At 32.4% G+C, this 27652-nt stretch overlaps 1 protein-coding gene across 1 annotated transcript; it reads right to left on the bottom strand.

The window, feature by feature from the left end:
- Nucleotides 1-1567: 1567 nt before the first annotated feature.
- LOC143074772 (uncharacterized) lies at nt 1568-27651 on the bottom strand. Its single transcript, XM_076250058.1, has 6 exons — nt 27548-27651; nt 25734-25811; nt 24371-24472; nt 8987-9209; nt 4973-5038; nt 1568-1858 (listed from the first exon to the last, which is right to left on the bottom strand). Exons 1-5 carry the CDS (start codon nt 27593-27595, stop codon nt 5004-5006), a joined length of 486 nt encoding a protein of 161 aa, XP_076106173.1. The 5' UTR covers nt 27596-27651; the 3' UTR covers nt 1568-1858; nt 4973-5003.
- Between the last annotated feature and the right edge of the window lies 1 nt (nt 27652).

Here is a 27652-nt window from a genome sequence, read left to right on the forward strand (position 1 = left end):
GCTTTAACTTAAAGAGTTTTAGCGGCAGTTTTTAACTAGTAAATATGACTACGTTAGCTAGCTATCTGTAGATTCGTGTTTGCCCTGCATTTAAATAAATGTTCCATGTATTAGTATGTTGTTAAGTAAGTGGTTATTAGGAAAATAGAATGTACAGATGTTTATTTTGTGTTTTAATTGTACGTCAGTCATATGGCTTAAATATTATAATGAAGAGATGATTTCTGTGCATATGAAACCTGTGTAATTCCTTCACATGTTGTTCCTGTATCAATTGAATTAACGGTATCAAACGGCAAAAAGCACATTTCGACAATCTATGTCCCTTGAGAATTGATGTTTAACGTCCATACTATTTGGAAATCCAAATCTTCATACAAGTTCATAAGAAGGTTCTTAAATATAGCCACATTCAGCCTTTACAAAGTATGCTTTCTTGGAATTTTCATAACAGTTACAGAGTTTGGCCATAATTATTCGTCACTTGAAATTTTTCGCTATATATTTATATAAAACTACATTTTTTCAAAAAAAAATTTGGAGTCATTTTTGGTTTGATTTTAAGCAACTTGGGACCAGTAAAGGCAGAATTGTCAGAGGTTTATTTGTTTGTTTGGTTATATTTTTTTAGGAACATTTTTCATTTTTTCACAAGATAACACAAATATTATTTTCTGTTCAAAAATTCGCAATATATTCAACCAAATTAAAGTTTAAACATTTATTGTATGTGTTCACATCAAGAGAAACCCAAAACACCTGAGGACAAAACTAAACAAAAATACTTTCGATAATTCTACGTCTTTTAAGGCCTTGTTGCTAAAAATGCCCTCAAAATATTTTTTTGAAAAATTCGTGTTTTTACATGAAATATATAGCAAAACAAGCAGTGACGAATACTTTTGGCCAGGTTCTGTATATGTTGTATGCTTTTAATTTGTTTATACGTCTTTTTGCATCGCTGAAGGCAAAAGCAGGTCTAGTGACCGCTCGACTTTGTCAGTTCTACCTTCTGTATGTCGGTTGCTCGACTCAAAAGGAAGATAGATATTTGGTCTGCAACTTTATAATGTTGAATTGTACTGAGAGAGCAATTTTTTTTATATCTGCCGTATAGCTACTTTCTGTTTGACCGGAAATATTTACAATGAAAATTTTCGTTCAAGTTATCTTTGTGAAAGGATATGATTTGAAATTTGGCCTGATGCTTGATAATGTTGGGTTGTAGCGAATAAGCCTTGTAGCAACTTTCTGTTTGAAATTTTTACAACACTCATGGTGCAGTGAAAATGTTTTTTGAATTTTGCTTGGCTCCTATTGATGTAAATGATCTTATTATTTGGTTAAATGTTACTCCAATCAATTGCGTGAAGTGATCAAGGTACAGCGTGGTATTGGTCTTGTTTGTCATAAAGTTACATTTAGACTTTCAACAGAAACCACAATTCTCTGCACCTTAAATAATCCATAGCCCTTTTAAAACCAAGTTTTCTGGGTTCCTATTGAAGTGAATGTTTAAATATTTGTCTGGAGATTATAAATCATTTTTAATTTTTACATTTTTATTTCTACTTTCAAGAACAAAACATCATATCAATTACAAATATACAAATTAAACACAAATAAATTAATCAATCACAATTTCAATAATATTTGCTGAGAAAGGACGCCGTTAATTATAAAATAAAGATTAATGTATGATATCTATAGCAGCACATTATGTCAGCTGTTGTTGTTCAATGATTGTATAAAATCTGCAGCACTGTTCATCAAGGCTATAACTCAACATCATCTGATAAACGTCTGCAATAGTAAACCCTGAACATCTTACATTATTTCTCACTGACAAAGGTTTTCACTGAAAATTATTAAAAAATATTATATGGAAGGAGTACTTTGATCACCCTTTATAACTACTGAGTCCAATTTCCAAAAAACCTACATAAATAAATCTTGTACAAGTCAATTGTTGAATGCAAATTGGAACTCTTGTTTCCTGGTGAGCATCAATCCTTTTCCAACAAGGAAATTATGATGGGAAATACTAGTCATGGAATCTCGTAGACAAAATGACATAGTTATATTGCCTTCAACAGTGAACAAAACCCATACCGTAAAGTCAACTGTAAAAGGCCCGAAATGACAACTGTAAAACAATTCAAACATGACAACTGTTTGCCTGAATGATGCACAAAACAATTAACGAAAAACAAATATGATATACAGTAAAAAAAATAACCACTAAGCAGAAAAACAAGCACAGACAGACCCCACAACAATACAAAAAAAAACCAACAAGAACAGAATTGACTGCACTCCCAGTTACAGACAGCTAGTTCAAAGCTATTAATAATTTCTTTAAAAAAAATAAAATCCAAGACTTAACTATTAATCAGTATCATCAAATGGACTAGTGTAACGACGTCACTTACAGTCAAAGAATTTTATAACCTTGTGCAAGGCCAGAATTGATATCGACAGACTGTGCAACCTCGTGAATAGGCGATCGTCCACCTTTATATAAATTGTCCGAGATATTACTCATATTAACTATAGTAAACAAAATTTAAAAATCTGACATGAATGTACCAATGAGAGTGCTAACCATGTCATTGTCTATAAATTTAATATTTTAAAGGGTTATAACTCTTTTTTTAAATGCGATCGTCCGCCATTATATAAAAGAGGGGGCGAAAGATACCATATCATAAATCGATCAGGTGCTCTGGAAGGGTAAGCAAATCCAGCTCCACATGTTGCACCTGTCGTGTTATGCATGTCAGTACACACCCGGTAATAAGTCTAAATCGGAAAGTCACATTCATGTAAAGAGAACGGGAATGTAGTTCCGACATAATTGACATATCCGCTATCATCTGTAAAACGAATAAGTCATAACGGTCAACCAACTCGTGATGGCATCCGTAAAATAAACGAAGGGACGATTTCAACTTTACCATTTGGAAGTATTGGTTTAATAGTTTTCTTTTTAGATGCAACCATCTACCAAGGAAGTAACGATAGGAAAAACAAGCCCGGTAATATAGTATAAACTGCACGATGTATATTGTGTGTATGCAGGCGCTGCTGGAATGTTGCTACATAGAAATGAAAATTTCACAATTGGGAAGCTGAAATCACCTCTTTCGTCGAAAAGTTTTGTTTTCAACCGACCCTCATTTTCAATTTCCAGATGTAAGTAAAGCTATGAGGCAGACTTAACTGTATATTTTGTATCATTTATCTTTAGTTCGATTGTATAGCGTTCAACGTAGTTATCGAATTTTGAATTATTTAGTGAGAGAACATCATCTAAAGTAAAATTACAGGATACTGCTAACTACTTTTCCTTTTCCTTAAAATGTTCTTGTATGGAGTCAGCCTCATATCAATAAAGATATAAGTAGGCAAGAAGAAGAGCACAGTTCGTTCCCATGGGAATGGCGATTGTTTGTTGAAATACACTTCCTCCAAACGTCACAAATATGTTGTCAATCAAGAAATCAAGCATCTTGTTTATGTCATTTTCAGAGATTTGTTTGTTTTGATTAGATTGATTTTTTACAAAGTGGGATTTATCCCTTCCTAAGACACCTGTATCTACGTTGGCCATTCTTTTTAATGAAACAAATAACTTTAGAATATACTTTAGAATATACTTTAGAATATACTTTAGAATATACTTTAGAATATACTTTAGAATATACCCTCTTCATAAATTTTGCTTTTAGTTTGGAATGGGGAATGCTCGTGTAAAGTTTGGAAGAGGAAGTCAAATGTTTTAATACTATTGCAAGATGAAAGAGTCTTAGATTGCATGTACTCCCAACAGATCTTTGATATTTTTAGTATCCACATTTAGAATAGGCAGTTACACCATTACTTTAAAGCCCGGCTTTGATTGCTGATTAAATTGATGTTAATAATTTAGAAAGAAATTTCGTGGAATACTTGGAAGACCCAGCAATATACCGATGTTTGTATGGACACTTATGTAGTTTAGGGATCCAATACAGTGATATAAGATCCATTTCTTCATCTTCGGTTTAAATTCCAAAGGAACATAGAACAGACCTATGATTATCCTGGATTGCCTCTTTAGTAAGTGTAGAGGGGGGCATATGTTTCCAAGTGAATTGTCTAACGATGTTGTTTATTGCTTTATCTGCAGGAACAACAACATATTTGTCATGGAAGAAGGACAAATGTTTCCGAGGTATTGCTGATATAAACCTGAAGTATAAGTTTTATAAAAATCTGGCAAGAATTGTATCTGTGAGAGCGCTACCAATACCGGAAGGACGGAGGGACAGATGGACGAACAGACAAACGGACGCCCGGTATTTCTATGTCCACCGCAACGCATGGCTTAGGGGACAATAAAACCAGTTATTAGTTTGAAATGCCTTGGCTTATACGATCGGCACAAAATACACACAACAGTTATCAAAATGAGACAAAACAAAACATGCAGTGCAACTTCAGAGCCCTCGCATGTATTTACAACCAATCCCAACCAACAAATAAATCAAGCTTTTGTTCACTTAAAATAACCATCACATTTGCAATAAATGAAACCTTTAGTGAAAGAGAAATGAACTTAGATCTTTTTGAGCCAAATTTTAGTGAGTCTATGAGTTTTCAATTAAAATTGAGGATAAATGCGCTCCATAATATACTCATTTAAGATTTCCAGAAAAGGGATTATTTTTAGAAGTACTTGTGTTTCGAATGTCAGTTCTTTCTTATAAGACTTTAGAGGTAAGTTAAAGATATGCATGTAGAAAGGTGATACATGTACAAATCATGATACGATTCGGATGCACGACATTTATGTTAAATCAAATGACTATATGTACATGATGAAGTAAAGCTCTCTTTTCGTTTATACACAGTATCTCCAGAAAGAAAGAAAAATGCAATTCATAATGTTATGTCATACTTATAGAAATAAATAAAAATGCATACTAACTGTTTCACTTGCTTCATGTGGTATCTGCATCTCATTTTGTACTCGTTCTAGAATATTTTAGCCATTCTAAAAAATAATAATTTGAAAACAAATACGATTAAGAAGAATAAGATATAAGAATTTAAACCCAATTCATTTATAAATCATTGATGAGAGGCTACTTTCGGTTTACTCAAAGTTACTATTGGCGCCAAAGCATAGGCTTCTTCATACTGATTCAATAAGTAAATGTTTCTATATATTTTTGGATAAAATAAGGGAGATAATTGTCACCTTCTGGTTTAGAAAATGTCACTTCCAGTCTCACATGATAGCTTTATTTACACTGATTCCAAAAAATAATATATGGTTTCTATATACTTTTGTCTGTAATAAAAGAGTGAAATTCCCTTCCTATCGCTAATAATAGGTTTATGTAATCATATTCCAAAAATATAAAGTTTCTAGGTACTTTTTAATTAATTAAGTGAAAAAAAGCTACTTCCGGTTTACTCAAAGTCACTTTCGGTTGATATTATTCAATGTCACATTTTGCAAAGAACCTATGGCTTTATTAAGTACCAAGTCGGAATAATAAACAATTATCCTTAAATTGAATCATTTCAGGTCCAATAAATCTTACAATATGTCATTGGATTGGTTCAGACCAAACGTATCATATCTTAATCACAATGAGGCAAACATTTTACACTAGTTTTAAAAATATCTCCCAGATAATCAGACAAAATCTCGGAAAAATGAAAATTCAAAATTTTAAAAAATGACCTCGACCTTTGACCTTGACCTCAAATATGTTTTATGAACCCAGGACCTCAAATACATGTACCTTTCGTCTATATTACTTATCATTCATGTGATACAATGACATATCACTTATGTCAAATTCAAAATGGAAAATATCTGTCATATGGAGTCTTCGAATTGATTCGGTTAAATTTGACAATTCATCATTAGGATATAACTGGCATTTCAAAAAATAAATTGTCGCTTTCTTTTACGGTTACGGAGGAAATAATGGAACAATGAAAGGTCAAAATTTACAACATGACCTTGACCTTTGACCTTGACTTCAAATTTATTTTCATGAACCTTTGACCTCAAATACATGTACCTTAGGTCTGTAATACTTACTATTCATGTGATACATTGACACGTCACTTATGTCCAGTTCAAACGGGGGGAATAACTGTTATATATATGGAGTCTACGAATTGATTCCGTTAAAATGTGACTAATCATCCTTAGAATATGACGAGCAATTTAGTAAAATAGATATGTCGCTTTCTTTTATGGTTACGGAAAAGATCTCACCACAAAGAAAACAGTGTTTGGGAAGATAACCCTTACAATACCAAGTCTTTGACTTAACAGGGTCAGTCTCAAAAACACAATATATATCATTATATCGATATCATTTACAAAAAAAATTAGTGCCATCTTGCGAAACCACAAAACAGAGCAAGAAACAAACTCGAGGGAAGAAGAAAAAAAAGAATCAAAACAAATACAATAGGTCTTTCCACAAAATAGTGGTAAGACCTAATAGGTCTTAACAAAAATTTCTGAGATCCTATGTCGTACCCTTATTGCTGGTTAACTAATCCAGTGTATTATTACTTTTTGCATTGTAGTTTCGATAGCCCGTATTTCACTCGTGTTAAAACTGTTCTCGCACATGATCAACTAACTCACTGAGAAAAACATCTGCAATTTGATGGAGACCATAAAATCATATTGAAAATTATCAGAAACAAACGTGTGCAGAAATCTTTATTATGAGGCAGATCCTACCAAATTAAATATGAAGTCTATTGTTTCACATCAAGTGGGGTTTGCATATTTTTTCTTCTAATCATAATTCTTTTTCGGTAATCCATTAATTAAAAATTTACGGAAATTACATGTTCATTTTTGGTGTAAGTAGATACAAACTAATGGGAAATTGATTTTATTTTCATCGATTGATACAAATTTTTGAAACTATTGTTATTTTATACGAATTGTCCATAAAATCTCCATTGTCAACTTGAGGAAACGTTATTGTACTAAGTACACATCGTTTTTTAAACCAACAACAACAAAACGCTTCACTTTAAAAAAGTTTTGGATTATAAAAACTAAATTTAGTTAATGAATTAAAGTCGTGTAAATCAAACAAATATGACCATGTCCCATTTATTTGTTTAAGTCATTTTAAAAAAAAAATGCTCAAGTTGATTTCATTCAGATTGAATTTTGATTATTTGATATAAAAATTTGCATTATACATCAATTTAAAATACGTCTTCCGCTGGCCCCTAAAAAATGTGTACTAGATCAGTGATAATGGACGTCATACTAAAATTCGAAATGTATAAATGAACTTACCACATCTTCTTTTTTATTTTTAAATTAAAAATCATACAAAACTAACAAAGGCCAGAAGCTCCTGACTTGGGACAGACGCAAAAGTGCGGCGGGGTTTAACATGTTAAGTGAGATCTCAACCAACCCCCTGTACCTCTAGCAAATGTAGAAAAACGAATAGACAACAATACACACAGTAAGACTCAGTTTAAAAGAAGTCCGAGTCCGATTTCAGAATAGGTAAAAATGAAACTTAACAAAATGACAATGGTACACAAATTAACAAAGGACTACTAGCTCTTACTGACATGCTCGCTCTAGCCCTCAATTAAACTGATTTAAAGATAATGTCTTCATCATATGAAAATCAAGCCCAGTCCCTTCCGTTAAGGGTTTAGTATCATGCCATCATAAAATATATGAGAAGAACAAAGGCAAAGTTTTGTCTAGTATGTTGATCAAAGGTATGACTATTTATTGATCTTATTCAAAAGGGTTAACTATCTTTTTTTTGTAAGTATTCAATTGACCTTACACAAAATGACATACAAATCAAGAATGATTTTCCCCCTATTTTTGTAGAGACATGTCCAAGGACGTTTGCTAATCACATATTTTATTTAATGTAGCATTAGGGAATCAATTTTATGAACTAATTGGTTTATTTTTTGAAACTGCAATGACAACCACGAAGGCAAGAGATTACAGAACATAAGCAGTATTTTTTTTTTATATCACTTCAATAGTTAAACTTTGAGAGTGTGTGAATACACAATGTTTTTAGTGGTTAGGGTGTGAGCGTTTTCAGTTGGTGTAAAAATCAGGGGTCGTCTGAATAATTTATACTTGAGGAGGTGTTTTCTCACCTAAAAATCACCATGCACTATTTATTAAAACAAAAATCTACTTAGAAAAACAAAAACAAAGTAAACATATAATATGTCTGATTATATTATAGTGTGTATAAGTTTATTTTAATTGATATTATTTCATTATTGTAACACCTTTGAAGATAAGATATCATTATATAAAATCACTTCTTGCAGTGCATTTATTGTATAACTAATTTTAAATGATTATAGATTTACCAAAGGTTGATGACGGCTACTTGCAAAAATTGTAGACACAACTTTACTTAAGCAGGTTATTCAAATTCTTATTTACAAATTCACTCACTGCTCATGATAGGTACAATTTCAGTGATCAGTCTAATTCGGTGACGTCACAATCGAGAAAACGAGAGTAGAGAATGACCATAACAATTGAAAACTATCCGGGATCAAATGTGACAAACATATTCGACAACATGTAAATAAATCATGATGGCGTCCGTAAAAAAATGTTAAGGGATTAATTCAACAAAATTTTTCGCTCTAGGAAACATTAGTTCAATAATATCTTTGTAAGTTGCAAACTTTTATTATGACAGGAATTGCAAGCTCGACAACATAATATCAAATGGAAGATGTGTAGGCACTGTTGTAAAAAATGTGTAATAAGTAACATGTACAACGTAAGAAATATGAAAAGACTTTGGCAGTGCAGTTTTATGGTTGCAATTTCATTTACTTTAAAAGTGGTAATTACGAAATTCCAATCAGACAAATATTTAATTGTAGACACAAATAGAGTATCTGATCATGTATCCTAATTATAAAGATCTAGTACCATCTCCTTCTAGATGTAGGAAGGTATTTATACATTCATCAGCATCGTAATTACACTGACGTAACATTGCCAGTATGTCAGGTCGGTCATTCCAGTGTGGCAAAGCTTTTTCAACCTGGTCCACTAATGTACCAACCATTTCATGGTGTAACTCATAACCAATTGGCATCCTCATCCATTGACCATTATCATGGTCATAAAAACAATGGATGTTGTGTTTTCTCTGAAATGTAAAGAATTAATTGAGTTCGTGACACAATTTGTCATGTGACTCTAAATATATTCCAAATTTCTTATTATTCATATTTCTATAAAACAGAAAACAGCAGACTGTATTGAGTGTGTGGGTAAAGGTAATAATTTTGATTAGCTTGCTTGCGAGCTGAACTGTAAAGTCATCATTGGATTAGGTAAACTACCTTCATTTAAGTGTAGACTAGTCCGACAAATAACCAATCTATATGTCTGTAGAACTAGACTACTGCAAAAGGAGGATAGTAAACCTAACCTATTAAAGACTTCACGGTTCAGTTAACATGTTTAACCACGCCACGTTATTTATGTATGTGCCTGTCCCAAGTCAGGAGCCTGTAATTCAGTGGTTGTCGTTTGTTTATGTGTTACATATTTGTTTTTCGTTCATTTTTAACATAAATAAGGCCGTTAGTTTTCTCGTTTGAATTGTTTTACATTGTCTTATCTGGGCCTTTTATAGCTGACTATGCGGTATGGGCTTTGCTCATTGTTGAAGGCCGTACGGTGACCTATAGTTGTTAATGTCTGTGTCATTTTGGTCTTTTGTGGATAGCTGTCTCATTGGCAATCATACCACATCTTCTTTTTTATAAGCTAACCAAAGATTGTACCTATTTCTACCCCCTCAATGCAGTCTGCTGTAACCAATGATCTACATATGTGTGCATTTTTTGTGAAATACTGAATACATGTATATCTATATGTTTCAAAATGCCCATATTTGTTGACAAAGAGTACATACTAATATTTTATATATAGGAAAATATCTAAGTAGAGTTTTACCTCATCTAATCTCTAGTTATTTAGAATTAATTAGATTTTCATAAATATCATTCATTACACCAGGATTTGTTATTGATCATAAACAAGTGGTAGTAAAATTGCCTACACGTAAGAGTTTAAAAATGTCGGACTCAAGATAAACAAAATGTTCGCGTGCTGTATACTACACCTGACAGTGCCAAATTACCGGTCGTGTACACTAATTATATACACAGTTGTATGTAAGGTTAGCAGTGAAGCAATGCATGAACCTACATTACGTAATTGTGTAATAGTGTTTTAGGCCAGACAGGAAATATCCTGAATCCCTAGTCATCTCACATCACATCACCACTGGCAATAAGTCCGTTAGCCATGCTGATAATCAAATTAGGGAAGGACAGAATTAAATAAATGTACTTCATAAAAGTGTTATGATCAATTTTAGATTTGAAGGGGAAAAAATATGCGGAACACCGCTAGTTTGACTTTTAACTATGAGAGAATCTAATCTATCAAGGTATCCTTGACTGAAGCTTACATTTTCCGACATTTATTTGTTTCATAAACTAAATAAAATAAACAGTTTAAAAACGACTGACTATAGTTATTTTTGAGAAAAAAAAGGTCCGGATCCCGTATGTACGGGCCGCCGAATGGGACTCTTGTGATTTTGTACTCGAAATTCAATTTTGTACGGACAAAAGTGAGTTTTGTTCAACAAAAATAAGCGCAGTTTAACAAAATTTGTAGCATACTACAAACTTAAAATTTTGTCATACAAAATTATCTTTCAGTGAAAGAAAGTTACTTTTGTCATGCGTCCGTGTACATTTACGCCAAACATTTTTCATTTTAAAATGAAAAATAAATTTTCAAATTGCTCTGAAAATTTTTAATGTAGTTGGTTAGAAAAATGTAACAAAAATCTATTCAAATCACTTTCGAAAAACCATTTTCTCTAAAAGATTTGAAATTTGTTATTCTCATGAAATTACATTTTTGATTTAAGAAGATATTAAATCAAATAACAATAAGTTTGTGTTAAAAATGATTTTATTCTGTCAAAAGTTTAAATATATTTAAACATTTGCAATTGCTTGCTTTAGAAAACAAAACATATTTCAATCTCATTCTTAAAAGCAAATATTGAAAATACTGACCTTTAGTATTTTTCAATTTAGTTTACAATATTGAAAAATGAAAAATACTCTAACGTGGAGCATTTTTCAATTTGACATACAATATTGAAAAATGAAAAATGCTCTAGCGTGGAGAATTTTTCAATTTAAAATGAAAAATGCTCCAACGTGGAGCATTTTTCAATTTGACGTTTAAAAATGAAAAATGAAAAATTGTTGAATTTTTAATTTTTCATTTTACTGTGCAATATTCAAATTTTAAAAATGTTCATTAACTAAATGTTTAATAATGAGAACGAAATGTAATTTGTTTCAATGTAGGCGTTTCGAATGTTTCAATTGTTGACACTTTTTATTAAATATTTTACTATTCCCGTTCTCTTCTTTCTTGTTTAAGTGCAATATATCTTGCAGATCTTTTTAAGGTGTGTGTCACTGTGTGTGTGTGTGTTAACTATGCGTGGTATCAACAAATTCCGAACAAGAATGGTACACTGACAAGTACGATAATGACAATAAAAAATCATTCTTTCTTTTATATTTATAACCCTAGTCGTCTTTGTAGCTACATGTTCATATATATCTTTCGATCTATCAATATGTCATTTATTGTATATATCTATCTATCTGAATTTTGTTTTTGTTTGTCTTTTTTTTCTTTGAATTGTCGGGGTCGAAATCTTTAATTCAGTCCTCTCAAGTGAAAAAAGTGCCTTGCTCACATACATGTACATGTTGTAAGAATGGTATATAACTTTTAGACCATTGATGTTTGATTCAACAAATGATACTTGACGGAAGAACACACCAAGACATTTCTCAACACTTGACTTCTTTAGAAATCAGGCATGCATCAGCACGAACAATAAGTCGTTTTTTGTTCAGAAAACGGAATTACTAGGCGATGCAGAGTAGACGAAGGAGCATTAAACCATAGTTAAAGATAGTCCGAAGGAAGGGGACGATAAATGGCTGACCCGTGTTAAGAGAGAGCCATATCTCTTGCACGTTAAAGACACCCTTGTAGATTTCTTAAAAGAGTAGGCTAATGCCGCTACAAGGCAGCACTAACACCCGCAAAGTGGAAAGGGATTTATATAACTTGCAAAACTTGTTTCCCAATCCACTATAAATAAATATGTTTAAACTAATTAAACCATATCGTGTCAAACATGTTAGGAAAGAAGGGAAAATATAAGAATATTTGAAAGTGTCCATGTCACTCTCTGTACATGCTAAAGGAACAGGGTTCGCGGGTGGAGTGGGTGGGGATGGATGGGTGTACATGTTATATTATTCTGATCATTACGCTAGTATTTGTCTTCAAATTTGTATTTTTTCTGCATTGTACAGCATTTCCTAATTTTGAATCTGTTTGACACAAACTTGTTTTCCCAAACTTATAATCTTCACAATTCTCTGTCGCAGTATCTTATAAAAGAAAATATGAAATTAACTTGCATGCATGTAGGTGTGGTAAATGTATATTTCGAAGGATGAATGACTTCTTATATTTGCTTTTACCGAAACAAAATTTAGCAAAGACTATATCATAATTATGTGAATAGTATTTCAGCAAACATAAAACAGTTCCTATGAGGTTCTGTTTTATGTACATTCTATTTCCTTTTATTCAATAAGATTTTACATTTTTAATATGTGAAAGCAAAACAAGTACTAGTATTATAGGACAAATATGTCGACACAAAAAATGGGTCTCAGTCAGTAACAATATTCTTTTGAAATAAAAGAAAGTAAAAAAAAACAAACAACCAGATCGACACTGATCGACACAAACGTATTCAAAGCCATATGCATTATGTACATGGAACATATACTAGTAAATTGTAGTTACATTTAAAACATAATGTGCGCACAGTGTGTGTTATTTTCAGGCTGGACCCACATACGGTCGGAAAATGATGACAGGCCATTTTTCAAGCAAAGGAACCAACGTGTCTGAGGTTAGAGTTGGTAAAGCATTAGCGACAGCTAATAGCAGTGGCGGGTCAAGAACTTTTCATAAAGGGGGGAGGGGCAGTGACTGACCTACAGGGGGAGGGCTCCAGTCATGCTTTAGTGATTCACTATATAATCAACCAAATTTTCCCCACAAAAGGGGGGGGCACCAACGGAAATACATATATATATAGTGTTTCAACTTCTGCAATTATGACAGCGTATAATGCACATGGTCGACGCTTCTACAAAGAAAAGAAGTAAGAGACGATATCAAAAGTTCAATGTAGGAAAAAAAAAACTTGATTCTCATAGTTTTTTAACTGACACCCCCCTTTTTCTAAACTGAACTTGAGAAAAATTGATTGTAAAATATGGACATATGTAACATCGATTTTGGATAAACCAAACTCGCAGTGATTTTACAACCCCTTCCCCTCTCCCACCCCAAACTATTTGATTGAAGTTTTTCATCCTACATTCCTTCTGCTCTCGTGACTGTTACCATGATCGGTCATGGGTTTTGCGTTTTATTCGGAACATAAATCATCTCTTTTGAATAGCCTTAATTTTCGTTTGCTAGTCAAAAGAAAGGTATATAAAAAGTTAATAATTAATAGATAAATCTTTTGTCAATGTTCAAGTTTTGTGTGTGTGTGTGTGTAAAAATCGTCCTCTATCGAGTCATGTCACTTTTTTCTTATATATCATTATCTTGGTAGCGTTTTGTACGACTCCCAAATGGCATGACAGAGACTTGAACCCGACTAATATTTTAAAACTGTAACTTTCTTTTTCTGTACCTGTCTACTACATCCCAAGCTATTAATTTGTATACATGTATTTGTATGAATGTATTACAGTTGTGGTCCTTTTTCAATTTGCAGTCAGCTATAACTTATTTTTTCATCGTTTTATTAAAATCTTGACCGTGGTTTTTTTTCGTTTCTTTTATTGTTTCAATTTTTGGGTTTGTTCGTGCTAATATAATTTTCCATAATAATGATGATAATAAACTAAAAGTTATAATCAGTTTATTTCTCTTCGTCTATCTATTATTTGTTTAGAAACCAACAGTCAATCAATCCAGGGCTTAACTATTTGTTACAAACGTATATAATGGTCCTTTCATATTTTTTTATAATTATCATTTCTCTGCAGGGAACGATGTTTTGAGAAATTGTTTCATATCATTTTGTGATACGCTTACGGAAACATGATTGTGCAGGGTTAAACTTAATGTAAATGGCAGAGAGTGGATAAACTTGGTAGCATAGCTTTCATTTCTCTCCTTTTTATGTAACAATATATAAAAGTTATTGAACTTTAACCACAACTGTTTCATACTTTTTACTTTCCTCTGAATTAAAAATTATAATAGAATCGAGAATTTGACAAAGAGACAGCAACCCGACCAAAAAGCAAAACCAGCCCAAACCCATTAGTGGGTCTTCAATAAAGCGAGAAAATCGGTAACACGGTTGGACCCTTTACACAAATGTGTACTATTTCATCGAAAATGGACGTCACATTAAATTGCGAAACATATGAATAAACGTAAATAAATATATATTAACCTTGTTTATGAATAGTTTGTGCAAGCGAATGCACTTTCAGTGTGACTTTCAAAAATAACTTGATAGTTTTCCAGTGTGACTTTCAAAAATAACTTGATAGTTTTCCAATGTGACTTTCAAAAATAACTTGATAGTTTTCCAGTGTGACTTTCAAAAATAACTTGATAGTTGCTTTAGGTATATCATACATTTCAAACGATTCGGAAGTTGACATATGATGGTTTATAGGTTGGTATTCGCTTTGAATTTGATTGTTGATAATGACAATAAAAAATCATTCTTTCTTTTATATTTATAACCCTAGTCGTCTTTGTAGCTACATGTTCATATATATCTTTCGATCTATCAATATGTCATTTATTGTATATATCTATCTATCTGAATTTTGTTTTTGTTTGTCTTTTTTTTCTTTGAATTGTCGGGGTCGAAATCTTTAATTCAGTCCTCTCAAGTGAAAAAAGTGCCTTGCTCACATACATGTACATGTTGTAAGAATGGTATATAACTTTTAGACCATTGATGTTTGATTCAACAAATGATACTTGACGGAAGAACACACCAAGACATTTCTCAACACTTGACTTCTTTAGAAATCAGGCATGCATCAGCACGAACAATAAGTCGTTTTTTGTTCAGAAAACGGAATTACTAGGCGATGCAGAGTAGACGAAGGAGCATTAAACCATAGTTAAAGATAGTCCGAAGGAAGGGGACGATAAATGGCTGACCCGTGTTAAGAGAGAGCCATATCTCTTGCACGTTAAAGACACCCTTGTAGATTTCTTAAAAGAGTAGGCTAATGCCGCTACAAGGCAGCACTAACACCCGCAAAGTGGAAAGGGATTTATATAACTTGCAAAACTTGTTTCCCAATCCACTATAAATAAATATGTTTAAACTAATTAAACCATATCGTGTCAAACATGTTAGGAAAGAAGGGAAAATATAAGAATATTTGAAAGTGTCCATGTCACTCTCTGTACATGCTAAAGGAACAGGGTTCGCGGGTGGAGTGGGTGGGGATGGATGGGTGTACATGTTATATTATTCTGATCATTACGCTAGTATTTGTCTTCAAATTTGTATTTTTTCTGCATTGTACAGCATTTCCTAATTTTGAATCTGTTTGACACAAACTTGTTTTCCCAAACTTATAATCTTCACAATTCTCTGTCGCAGTATCTTATAAAAGAAAATATGAAATTAACTTGCATGCATGTAGGTGTGGTAAATGTATATTTCGAAGGATGAATGACTTCTTATATTTGCTTTTACCGAAACAAAATTTAGCAAAGACTATATCATAATTATGTGAATAGTATTTCAGCAAACATAAAACAGTTCCTATGAGGTTCTGTTTTATGTACATTCTATTTCCTTTTATTCAATAAGATTTTACATTTTTAATATGTGAAAGCAAAACAAGTACTAGTATTATAGGACAAATATGTCGACACAAAAAATGGGTCTCAGTCAGTAACAATATTCTTTTGAAATAAAAGAAAGTAAAAAAAAACAAACAACCAGATCGACACTGATCGACACAAACGTATTCAAAGCCATATGCATTATGTACATGGAACATATACTAGTAAATTGTAGTTACATTTAAAACATAATGTGCGCACAGTGTGTGTTATTTTCAGGCTGGACCCACATACGGTCGGAAAATGATGACAGGCCATTTTTCAAGCAAAGGAACCAACGTGTCTGAGGTTAGAGTTGGTAAAGCATTAGCGACAGCTAATAGCAGTGGCGGGTCAAGAACTTTTCATAAAGGGGGGAGGGGCAGTGACTGACCTACAGGGGGAGGGCTCCAGTCATGCTTTAGTGATTCACTATATAATCAACCAAATTTTCCCCACAAAAGGGGGGGGCACCAACGGAAATACATATATATATAGTGTTTCAACTTCTGCAATTATGACAGCGTATAATGCACATGGTCGACGCTTCTACAAAGAAAAGAAGTAAGAGACGATATCAAAAGTTCAATGTAGGAAAAAAAAAACTTGATTCTCATAGTTTTTTAACTGACACCCCCCTTTTTCTAAACTGAACTTGAGAAAAATTGATTGTAAAATATGGACATATGTAACATCGATTTTGGATAAACCAAACTCGCAGTGATTTTACAACCCCTTCCCCTCTCCCACCCCAAACTATTTGATTGAAGTTTTTCATCCTACATTCCTTCTGCTCTCGTGACTGTTACCATGATCGGTCATGGGTTTTGCGTTTTATTCGGAACATAAATCATCTCTTTTGAATAGCCTTAATTTTCGTTTGCTAGTCAAAAGAAAGGTATATAAAAAGTTAATAATTAATAGATAAATCTTTTGTCAATGTTCAAGTTTTGTGTGTGTGTGTGTGTGTAAAAATCGTCCTCTATCGAGTCATGTCACTTTTTTCTTATATATCATTATCTTGGTAGCGTTTTGTACGACTCCCAAATGGCATGACAGAGACTTGAACCCGACTAATATTTTAAAACTGTAACTTTCTTTTTCTGTACCTGCCTACTACATCCCAAGCTATTAATTTGTATACATGTATTTGTATGAATGTATTACAGTTGTGGTCCTTTTTCAATTTGCAGTCAGCTATAACTTATTTTTTCATCGTTTTATTAAAATCTTGACCGTGGTTTTTTTTCGTTTCTTTTATTGTTTCAATTTTTGGGTTTGTTCGTGCTAATATAATTTTCCATAATAATGATGATAATAAACTAAAAGTTATAATCAGTTTATTTCTCTTCGTCTATCTATTATTTGTTTAGAAACCAACAGTCAATCAATCCAGGGCTTAACTATTTGTTACAAACGTATATAATGGTCCTTTCATATTTTTTTATAATTATCATTTCTCTGCAGGGAACGATGTTTTGAGAAATTGTTTCATATCATTTTGTGATACGCTTACGGAAACATGATTGTGCAGGGTTAAACTTAATGTAAATGGCAGAGAGTGGATAAACTTGGTAGCATAGCTTTCATTTCTCTCCTTTTTATGTAACAATATATAAAAGTTATTGAACTTTAACCACAACTGTTTCATACTTTTTACTTTCCTCTGAATTAAAAATTATAATAGAATCGAGAATTTGACAAAGAGACAGCAACCCGACCAAAAAGCAAAACCAGCCCAAACCCATTAGTGGGTCTTCAATAAAGCGAGAAAATCGGTAACACGGTTGGACCCTTTACACAAATGTGTACTATTTCATCGAAAATGGACGTCACATTAAATTGCGAAACATATGAATAAACGTAAATAAATATATATTAACCTTGTTTATGAATAGTTTGTGCAAGCGAATGCACTTTCAGTGTGACTTTCAAAAATAACTTGATAGTTTTCCAGTGTGACTTTCAAAAATAACTTGATAGTTTTCCAATGTGACTTTCAAAAATAACTTGATAGTTTTCCAGTGTGACTTTCAAAAATAACTTGATAGTTGCTTTAGGTATATCATACATTTCAAACGATTCGGAAGTTGACATATGATGGTTTATAGGTTGGTATTCGCTTTGAATTTGATTGTGCACATAAAACGATTTAATCCCTTAGAGTTCTATATATGCACCGTAAACTTATTTTTTCTCGAATCAATTAAATTGTTTTACATTTTTCATTTTGGAATCTTTTGTAGCTTGCTGTGCGGCATGTGTCTGTTGCAATCATACCATATCTTTTATTTTTATGAAATTATGAATAAAACAAACCTAGTATTCACGAATAGAGTAAATGAATAAACGGAGAGCGCGCGGCAGCTTTATATATTTTCATATGCTATACGTATATGAATTTTTATAAATGACATGTATCAATTGGTTATGCTTGTTGTACTTGCTATAGGGGGAAACTCAGAAAAAATAAGATTGCAACGTTTCTTTGGTATTGATTATTTTTATTGATCGATAACTCATATAAGAAGTCATTTGACCTTTTTGACGTGGATGGACATTAGGTAGAAATTACTATTCTAATAAAATTGAGAATGAAAACGGGAAATATGTCAAAGAGACAACACCTCGACCAAAGAGCAAACAATATCCGAAGGCCACCAATGGGTCTTCAACGCACGAGAAAATCCCACACCCGGAGGTGTATCAGCTGGCCCCTAAATATAATTGTGTACTAATTCAGGTAAAATGGGCGTCACACTTAACTCCAAAACATATAAATCAGATTAAATTAAAAATATATATATATACAAGACTAGCCAGAGGGTCCTGGCTTGAGACAGACGCAAAAATGGGGCGAGGTTAGATATGTTTTGTGAGACCAAACCCTCCCCTATACCTATAGTAAATGCAGAAACACATTTGAAGAAATACATAGTAAAACTCAAGTTAAAAGAAGTCCGAGTCCGTGTCCGATGTCAGATTAGGCATGTTTTTTACATAAGGTTTTCGTTATTCAAAGCGTTTTTCAATAGACAGCACTATCATTTTATCCCTATGTTTAAATTTTAGCCATGTCGGGCCTACTTGGATGGCAGGCAGGGTTATTCAACTCAGTTTTTAAACTAGATACACCAATGATAAAAGTTTAACCAAAACTATCAGGGGACTCACTAAAAGACATATTTTCAATAACATATTTGGTCCAGTACAATGTAGTTTCAGAGACCGAGAAATTTTGTAAAAGTTAACAAAGGCGAAATCGAACGACGAACACAAAGTGACGGTGACCAATAGTTGTTAATTTCTGTGCCTTTTTTGGTCTGTTGTGGAGAGTTGTCTCATTGGCAATCATACCACATCTTCTTTTTTATATAGTCTCATCATCTCTTGGTATTATTTCAATACTTTATGCTGAAAAATCTTTTATTTTAAATTCATTTCTCTGTTATCAAGTTTCTTTCTTGTGAACATGTGTAAAACTATATAAAACATGCCTATGTAGATGAATAACCAAAAAGAAAACATGTTAATTCTTTCTGTTTCCGTTTTCAGTTTCCATTCCGTATTCCTTTCCGTTTCCGCCGTTTAGCAACACCCCTCAACATCATATCAATGATTGGTAAAGAAGGCGAGAGATTTCAGCGTGTGCACTCTTGTCGTAATTTGAAAATTTAAAAAAAAATGAATTAAACATTTATCGATATTGCCTCATTGTTGATACTATTATTTTTTGTGTAGCTCGTCCGCTCCCATTTTATTTTCGTTATGTAAACAGAAAGTCACAACTGTTTTGTTTTTTTACAGGGATCACGAAACTTTAATCGTGTTCCATATCAGGCTGATAATTTTGGGCATAAAATCCATCTTGATCAAAATGAATCTTGCAAGTAGCCCTCGAAGTGGAATATATAGAGGGGTGATGTTGAGGTTACAAAAAGAGGGTGTTGGATAAAGGATTATAAAAATTGGGATTGTGAAATCAAGGGGACAACAAAGGTGGGATCTGGAGAACAAAAAAAAAAGGAATTTAGGAAAAGGCGCACACCGAGTCACTCCGACCTCAATCACGTGAATGACATAAAATTCAATCTGTAATGTCGGAATAAGATTTTATTGTTTTTGACTTTTTGTTTGGAGGGAGAGGATGGCCGGGCATTATGGTATGAACTCCCGTCTCTAACTCAAAATATGGATAATTTTATGTCAAGGGTTTTATAATTCTCCCTGAAAGCTTCAGACAAAATAATTTTGTATCTTCTATCTTTTTAAATAGACAATACCCTTTTCTAAAATTGAGAAGGGAAATGGGGAATGTCGCAAAGAGACAACAACCCGACCATAGAACAGACAACATCAGAAGGTCACCAATAGGTCTTCAGTGCAGCGAAAAACTTCCGCACCCGGATGCGTTCTTCAGTTTGCCCCTAAAAAAACATATACATACTAGTTCAGTGATAATGGACGACATGGTAAATTAATTAAAAACAAAAAACTTAAATTCAATTAAATTTAAAATAATTCAAGATTAACAAAGGCCTGAGGCTCCTGACTTGTGACAGGCGAAAAAAATACTGTAGGGTTAACATGTTTTTGAGATGTCAACCCCCCTCTAATACCTCTGGCCGATGTAGAAGAGTAAAAGCATAATTATATACACAGTAAAATTCAGTTCAAGAGAAGTCCGAGTCCGATCTCAGAAGAGGTAAAAAAAAATGAAAAAAAATGACAACAATACATAAATAACAACAGACTACAATACTGGCATGCCGGCTCCAGACCTCAATTAAACTGATTGAACGATTATGTCTTCATTATAGGAATATCAGGCAACTACGTTAGGGGTTCAGTATTATACACATAAAATATTTAAGAGAAAAACATAACCCGTGTCATGCCAACAAATGGTTTTGAAATAAATGTGTTTAATTCCGATGTAAAGACCCTATACGTGAATCAATATTAAAGCCAAAATATGCAAATTTTAATGACCTCATTCTGACAACAGTATTGTAACTATATCCTTTCTTAATAAGTCTGTTTGAAGGTTTTGTTATCTTCTAATGTTCCTTGTTGTCGTTTGTTGATGTCAGTCAAAAGTGTTTCTCGTTCTGTATATAGATTAGACCGTTGGTTTTCCTGTTTGAATATTTTTACATTAGTCATTTTTGGGACACTTTATAGCTTACTGTTTGGTCTGAACCAATACTCTGTGTTAAAGACCGTACTTTGACCTATAATGGTTTTTATTTTAAAAATTGTGACTTAGAAGGCAAGCTGTATCATTGGCACTCATACCACATCTTCTTATATCTAGAGAAACGTAAACAAGCTTCACATTTGAAGTTCATTTTCAACTGAAATGCCACCTTACGTTCATTCGAAATAATGGAAAGTCTGTCTCAAAATGAACAAAGTGATCAGCAATATCAGTATCAAACCTATTTTGACTATACATTTACCAAATAAACCATACAATAAAAATAAAAGACCACAGGAACAATTAAACACCGAAAGTTGTCTCATAGAGACAGTCGTATCTAGTTCCACCAAGCACTGACTCAAATGTCTGCTTCATTCCTGATAAGTTTTTCCAGTTTCCACGTTGGAGCATTTTTCATTTTTCAATTTTTTAAGGCAAATTGAAAAATGATTAAGGTAATCAATTTCAATATTTTATTCTTAAGAAGGAGATTGAAATTTGTTTTTGTTCTAAAACAATCAAATTCAAATGTTTTAATTTATTCAAAATGTTGATAAGATAACTTGTTTTTAAACACAAACTTATCATTTCTTTTTATATTATCCTCTTGGAATCAAATAATGTAATATCATGAAAATTACAAATTTCAAATCTCATAACGAATGTGAATTTAAAGAACGACTTCAACAAATATTTGTTACATTTATCAAACAAATTAACTTAAAAAATTAAAAAAGTATTTTGCAAAATCTATATTTCAGTTTAAAATGAAAAATGTTTGGCGTAAATATACACGGTCTGTCATGACAAAATTCATTTTTGTAACACAGACTTTACTTTTGTTACCTAATTTGAAAATTGGGCGACAAAAGTCAATTTTGAATGCAAATTAGTTTAGTTTGGATTCTGTGAACTAAATTGCATACAAAATCGACTTTTGTGAGACAAAATTGACTTTTGTGAGACAAAATTGACAAAATTGAATTTTGTCTCACAAAAATTGACTTTTGTGAGACATAATTGACAAAATCGAATTTTGTCTCACAAAATTGAATTTTGGCTCACAAAATTGAATTTTGTCTCACTCAAGTCAATTTTGTCCCACTAAAGTCAATTTTGTCTCACAAAAGAGAATTTTGTGTTCACAAAATTGAATTTTGTCGTCACAAAATCGAAGTTTGTCGTCACAAAATTGAATTTTGTCGTCACAAAATTGACTTTTGTGAGACAAAATTGACAAAATTGAATTTTGTCTCACAAAAGTCAATTTTGTGTATTTTGTGTTCACAAAATTGACAAAATTGAATTTTGTGTTCACAAATTTTGTCTCACAAAATTGAATTTTGTCTCACAAAATTGAATTTTGTCTCACACAATTGACTTTTGTGTTTCAATTTCCATATCAGGTAACAAAAGTCAATTTTGTATGCAAATAAGTTTATATTTGCATACCTTTTTGACAAAATTGACTTTTGTCATGACAAAATGAATTTTGTTTTTGTCTACAAAAATGAATTTTGTCATGACAAAAATGAATTTTGTCTACAAAAATGAATTTTGTCATCACAAAATTGAAGTTCTCATAAAACAAGTCTGTATCACATAGTTTTGTAAGACAAAAATGATTTTGTTATGACAGAATTGAATTTTGTACCAAACCACAAGAGTCCCATTCGGCGCCCCGTAGTATGAAGTTAAGTTTTATAAAAATAACTTTCCGATAGTAACAAAAAGTAGAACAAATGTCTGGAATAATTCTTTTTTTAGGATCTATGAAACTGTATATGCAGTTATCAAAGATACCAGGCTTATAATTTGATACGTCAGACTTGCGTTTCGTCTTCACATGACTCATCAGTGACGCTCAGATCAAAATAGCCAAACAAGTATAAAGTTAAAGAGCATTGAGGACCCACAATTCCAAAAAGTTGTGCAAAATACGGCTAAGAATTCTCAAATATGCGTTTGACATTATCTTGTCGGGTAAAACAACTGTACGATTTTGACACTTAATTACGACTACGTGTTCACTGCTTGTGTGGATACTTAGAGGTTTATAGTAATAACGTGGTTCTATTAACCGGAATGGCGTCAAGATGGCTACATGCATGTAGAGAATTGATATTCTCAATTAAAATTTGATGATTATATCTTATGTATGAGAATAAAAACTTTAATTTGTATGAATTTGTGCTTTTTTATACATAATGAACATAATATTATTTTTCATGTTTTCACGGAATTTCCCATTAATGGCATACGAATAGATATCAGACAAGACACATATTGCTTTTACAGCAATTTTATCATTAAGTTGGAAAGCTTTTTAGAATTGCAACTTTCTGTAAATATTGCATTTTATTCTATATGATTTGTATGTTGTTTTGAAAAATTTGATGATCAAATATGCCAGAACTAGACACTTCGGTTAAATCTTGCTGAAGTTAGGCAACTTCATTCTGACCATTGGCATCGCTTAAATGGTGAGTTCACCATGGGACTTTCAAATATCAGACAACATAGAGAGTACAGATAATAAGCTTTCGAATGGTTCATAGAATAATTGTATGTTACATGTGTTAGGTGGATTCACTTCAGTTGTTACCTATGAGTCAAACTGGTGATAAAGGGAGATCAGTGAATGTGGTTTATACACATTGTGTAGTAGAATATTAAATGGCAATATGTTTTTTGGGATATTCACCCTGTTACCTGCTTACCTTTAAAATATTGCAGGTTCTTTCGAATCTGTTGCTATATATATTAATATTTCACCAAATAATCTAGAACCATTTTGAAAGCACAAAAACCAAAAGGGCATAAACAGTAGAGACAACACCGTCAAGGGTTAAACATTTCGGATATACTTGCAACCTAGCTGTACAACCACTACAAAATTTAGTTTATCAACTTTTTAATGTATAAGTAAATACAAACGTGAAATATGTTCCCTTTCAGATTTGCAAATGTCTAAAGCTGTCTTAATTTGTCACCTTAGGAATCTTGTCCATACAATCATATTTGAAATTTGAACATATAATTGTCACAAAGAAATTAAAAAAAATAATTATCAACAATACCTGGAATATATATGTAGGAATTTTCTTTTTTCTAGGATGCATGATTGATCCTTCTCTATCGTCACCGTCCTTTGTTGGTCTGTTTGCTTTCGATTGTTCTTCCTAAAAAAGTATATGTTATGCGTATGTGACCCCCCCCCCCCTAAAAAAAACTAAAAAAAACTAAGCAAACAAACACGAATAACAAAGAAAAACCTAATTATCAATAATTAGTAGGTAAAATTAAGAATGGAAATGGGGAATGTGCCAAAGAGACAACAACCCGACCATAGAGCAGACAACAGCAGAAGGTCACCAACAGGTCTTCAATGTAACGAGAAATTCTCGCACCCGGAGGCGTCCTTCAGCTGGCCCCTAAACAAATATATACTAGTTCAGTGATAATAAACACCATACTAAACTCCAACTTGTACACAAGAAACTAAAAGTTAAAATAATACAAGACTAACAAAGGCCAGAGGCTCCTGACTTGGGACAGGCGCAAAAATGCGGCGGGGTTAAACATGTTTGTGAGATCTCAACCCTCCCCTATACCTCTACCAATGCAGAAAAGTAAACGCATAACAATACGCACATTAAAATTCAGTTCAAGAGAAGTCCGAGTCTGATGTCAGAAGATGTAACCAAAGAAAATAAACAAAATGACAATAATACATAAATAACATCAGACTACTAGCAGTTAACTGACATGCCAGCTCCAGACTTCAATTTAACTGATTGAAAAATTATGTCTTCATCATATGAATTTCAGGCACAATCCTCCCCTTGAAGGGTTTAGTATCATACCATCATAACATATATGAGAAGAACATAACCCGTGTCATGCTAAAAACTGGTTTATTAATAATAAATGTGTTTAGTTCCGATGAAAAGACCCTATAAGTGAATCAATATTAACGCCAAAATATGCAACCTTTAATGACCTGACAACAGTATCGTAACAATATCCCTTCTTAATAAGTCTATTTAAAGGTTTTGTTAGCTTCTGAGGAGAATACTGACATGTTTGTGCTTTATAAAGAATATTTCAATAAAATATTAAGGCGGGGTTTAACATGTTTGTAAATATTTATTTATTTGAACGATTTGATTTTATATTTGTTAATATTTTTTCTTATTTGTCTTAAAAAGCTAAGAATTTATTGTTAACTACTGTTTGCTAAACATCCATAGATGATATCAATTTAGAAGTTATAAACGCTTAATTGGGAAATTAGTCTACTCAACCAGGTTTATCATAGTACCTTACAGTCTTAATGCCTTACAAACATCTAGATGATATTATTTTGTAGATTTATAATACTATTTATATTTGTTACACATCTTTTTTTCTCTCAATAACTATAAGAAAACCAAAACTTACATTTTCGGCATCTTTGACAACAGTGTTTGTGATCAACAGACCTTCTTGGTACCACCTCTTTGGAAATGCTTGCCATTCCTGGTAACATAAAATGAACAAATCCTAAATCACGAAAAATTTACAGTAACGGAGTGCATAATTTAAAAAAAAAGTAAATAAAGGCTAAAACTTATTTTTTTTAATTTTGCGTTTTAAACAAGATTATGTATACTAAGTAACATTTAAAATTCCAGCTGAACGTAAAGTTACAAAAAGATCAACGAATTTACTATCATGACAAAACATTCAGCAATACGAACTCACGCAGTTCTGATGATATATCTGTATTATAATCATAATTATGCTTTTTTTTTTATTATTTCAAGCAATATATAATTTTTTCAAATATTTTTTTTTAATTTTTGAACAAATATCTTTAAACTAGAGTCTCTAAAATAGCTTTTCTCGCTTGTCTGCAATTGTGTGAATTTCAACCAAAGCCCCTTCCGACGTTGAAGTATATTTTATAATTTATGACTTAATTCTCATTTCTTATCTTTTATTGCTGATAATATTTTCTACCATTTATAATAGTTTTTGCAAAAAAACACTAAAAATGAGTCAAAATCATCTTTAAGGGCAAAACTCATATCAGAAGTTGACTGACAATTTCGTCTTTGTTGAAACATTTGCAGATGTTGCATTGTCTCATAATTTTTACTGATTACAGTATCGCTTTGATTTTCTATCGATTTTCCACAGATAAAAAGGTGAAATAGTCATTTCAGAACAATAATTCCTATAATCCGTCAACAGCGGTTAACGGCTATATAAAGATAAAAGATTGTGTAAGGTTGCCAAAGAAACAACTCTCCAACAGAGACCAAATGACGTAGACTAAAGCAACTATAGGTCACTGTATGGCCTTCGACAATGAGAAAAACCCATACTGCTCAGCAAGCTTTGATAGGCACTGCATAGACAATTATAACCACGTTTTAACCATGGATAACGGAGGAATAAGTCTGCTTAATATTCTGATCTTTTCCTCGATATTCACATAGATGGACGACTTCAAATTACAATCTATTACAAACCTGAAAATTTCAACTTTCCCATTATTAACGTATGTCTCTGCTCCATCGGATGGCGACGTCTAGATATGTCAAGCCATAAGTCTTTGCACTATATAAACGTCATTAAAAGGGGTGCTCCTTAGAAATAAGCTGTTCCAATAGAGTTATTAAGAAAAACGACAGTAATCGCACATAAGCTTAAGGGTCACTATCACAATATAAGTGATATTTCTGTTCGCCTTTCGTTGATTCATTCATAGCAGGCGCTTACTTTGTCGATATACCCGGTCTGACATGGAGATTATGCTATTCCCTTTGTTTTCATTTGTTACTTTGAATTGTCTCCTCGAGATATAGGAGATTTTAACATCAGTAGACTACTATCACCTTATTGTACCAAAATATGTGCCTATTTTCCCCATTTTTTTCTCAGTCTGATTGCTAACTTAAAAATCTTCTAGTTTTAATTTAATCTCTTACTAACAGGTCTTTCCTCTGTTCTACTATCTGATCTTTATTGATATTGTTGATTATCTGCTTACGAATTATTCATATATTTATATGGTACTTTTTTTCAATCATTTACTTACTTTTTCGGGTTTTCTAAATGAAAAAACTGTTACAACAATGCGAAACATCACATATTGCAATTCATTGCAGATATAAACCACAAGATACAGGAAAGCACAACAGTTTGTACATGTATGAATCAATACGTTCTCTCTTGTACTACTTGGTTTATTTATTTTCTGTTTTTACCTTAGATCCCCAATCATCAAGGTAAAATCGCGTACCATTTATATACATGCATTGGAACTCTCTGCCACTCCTGTGGTTAAATGTCTCAAATATGACATCTTCTTT

Source organism: Mytilus galloprovincialis, chromosome 1, assembly GCF_965363235.1.
Source record: "Mytilus galloprovincialis chromosome 1, xbMytGall1.hap1.1, whole genome shotgun sequence".
NCBI classification, from domain to species: domain Eukaryota; kingdom Metazoa; phylum Mollusca; class Bivalvia; order Mytilida; family Mytilidae; genus Mytilus; species Mytilus galloprovincialis.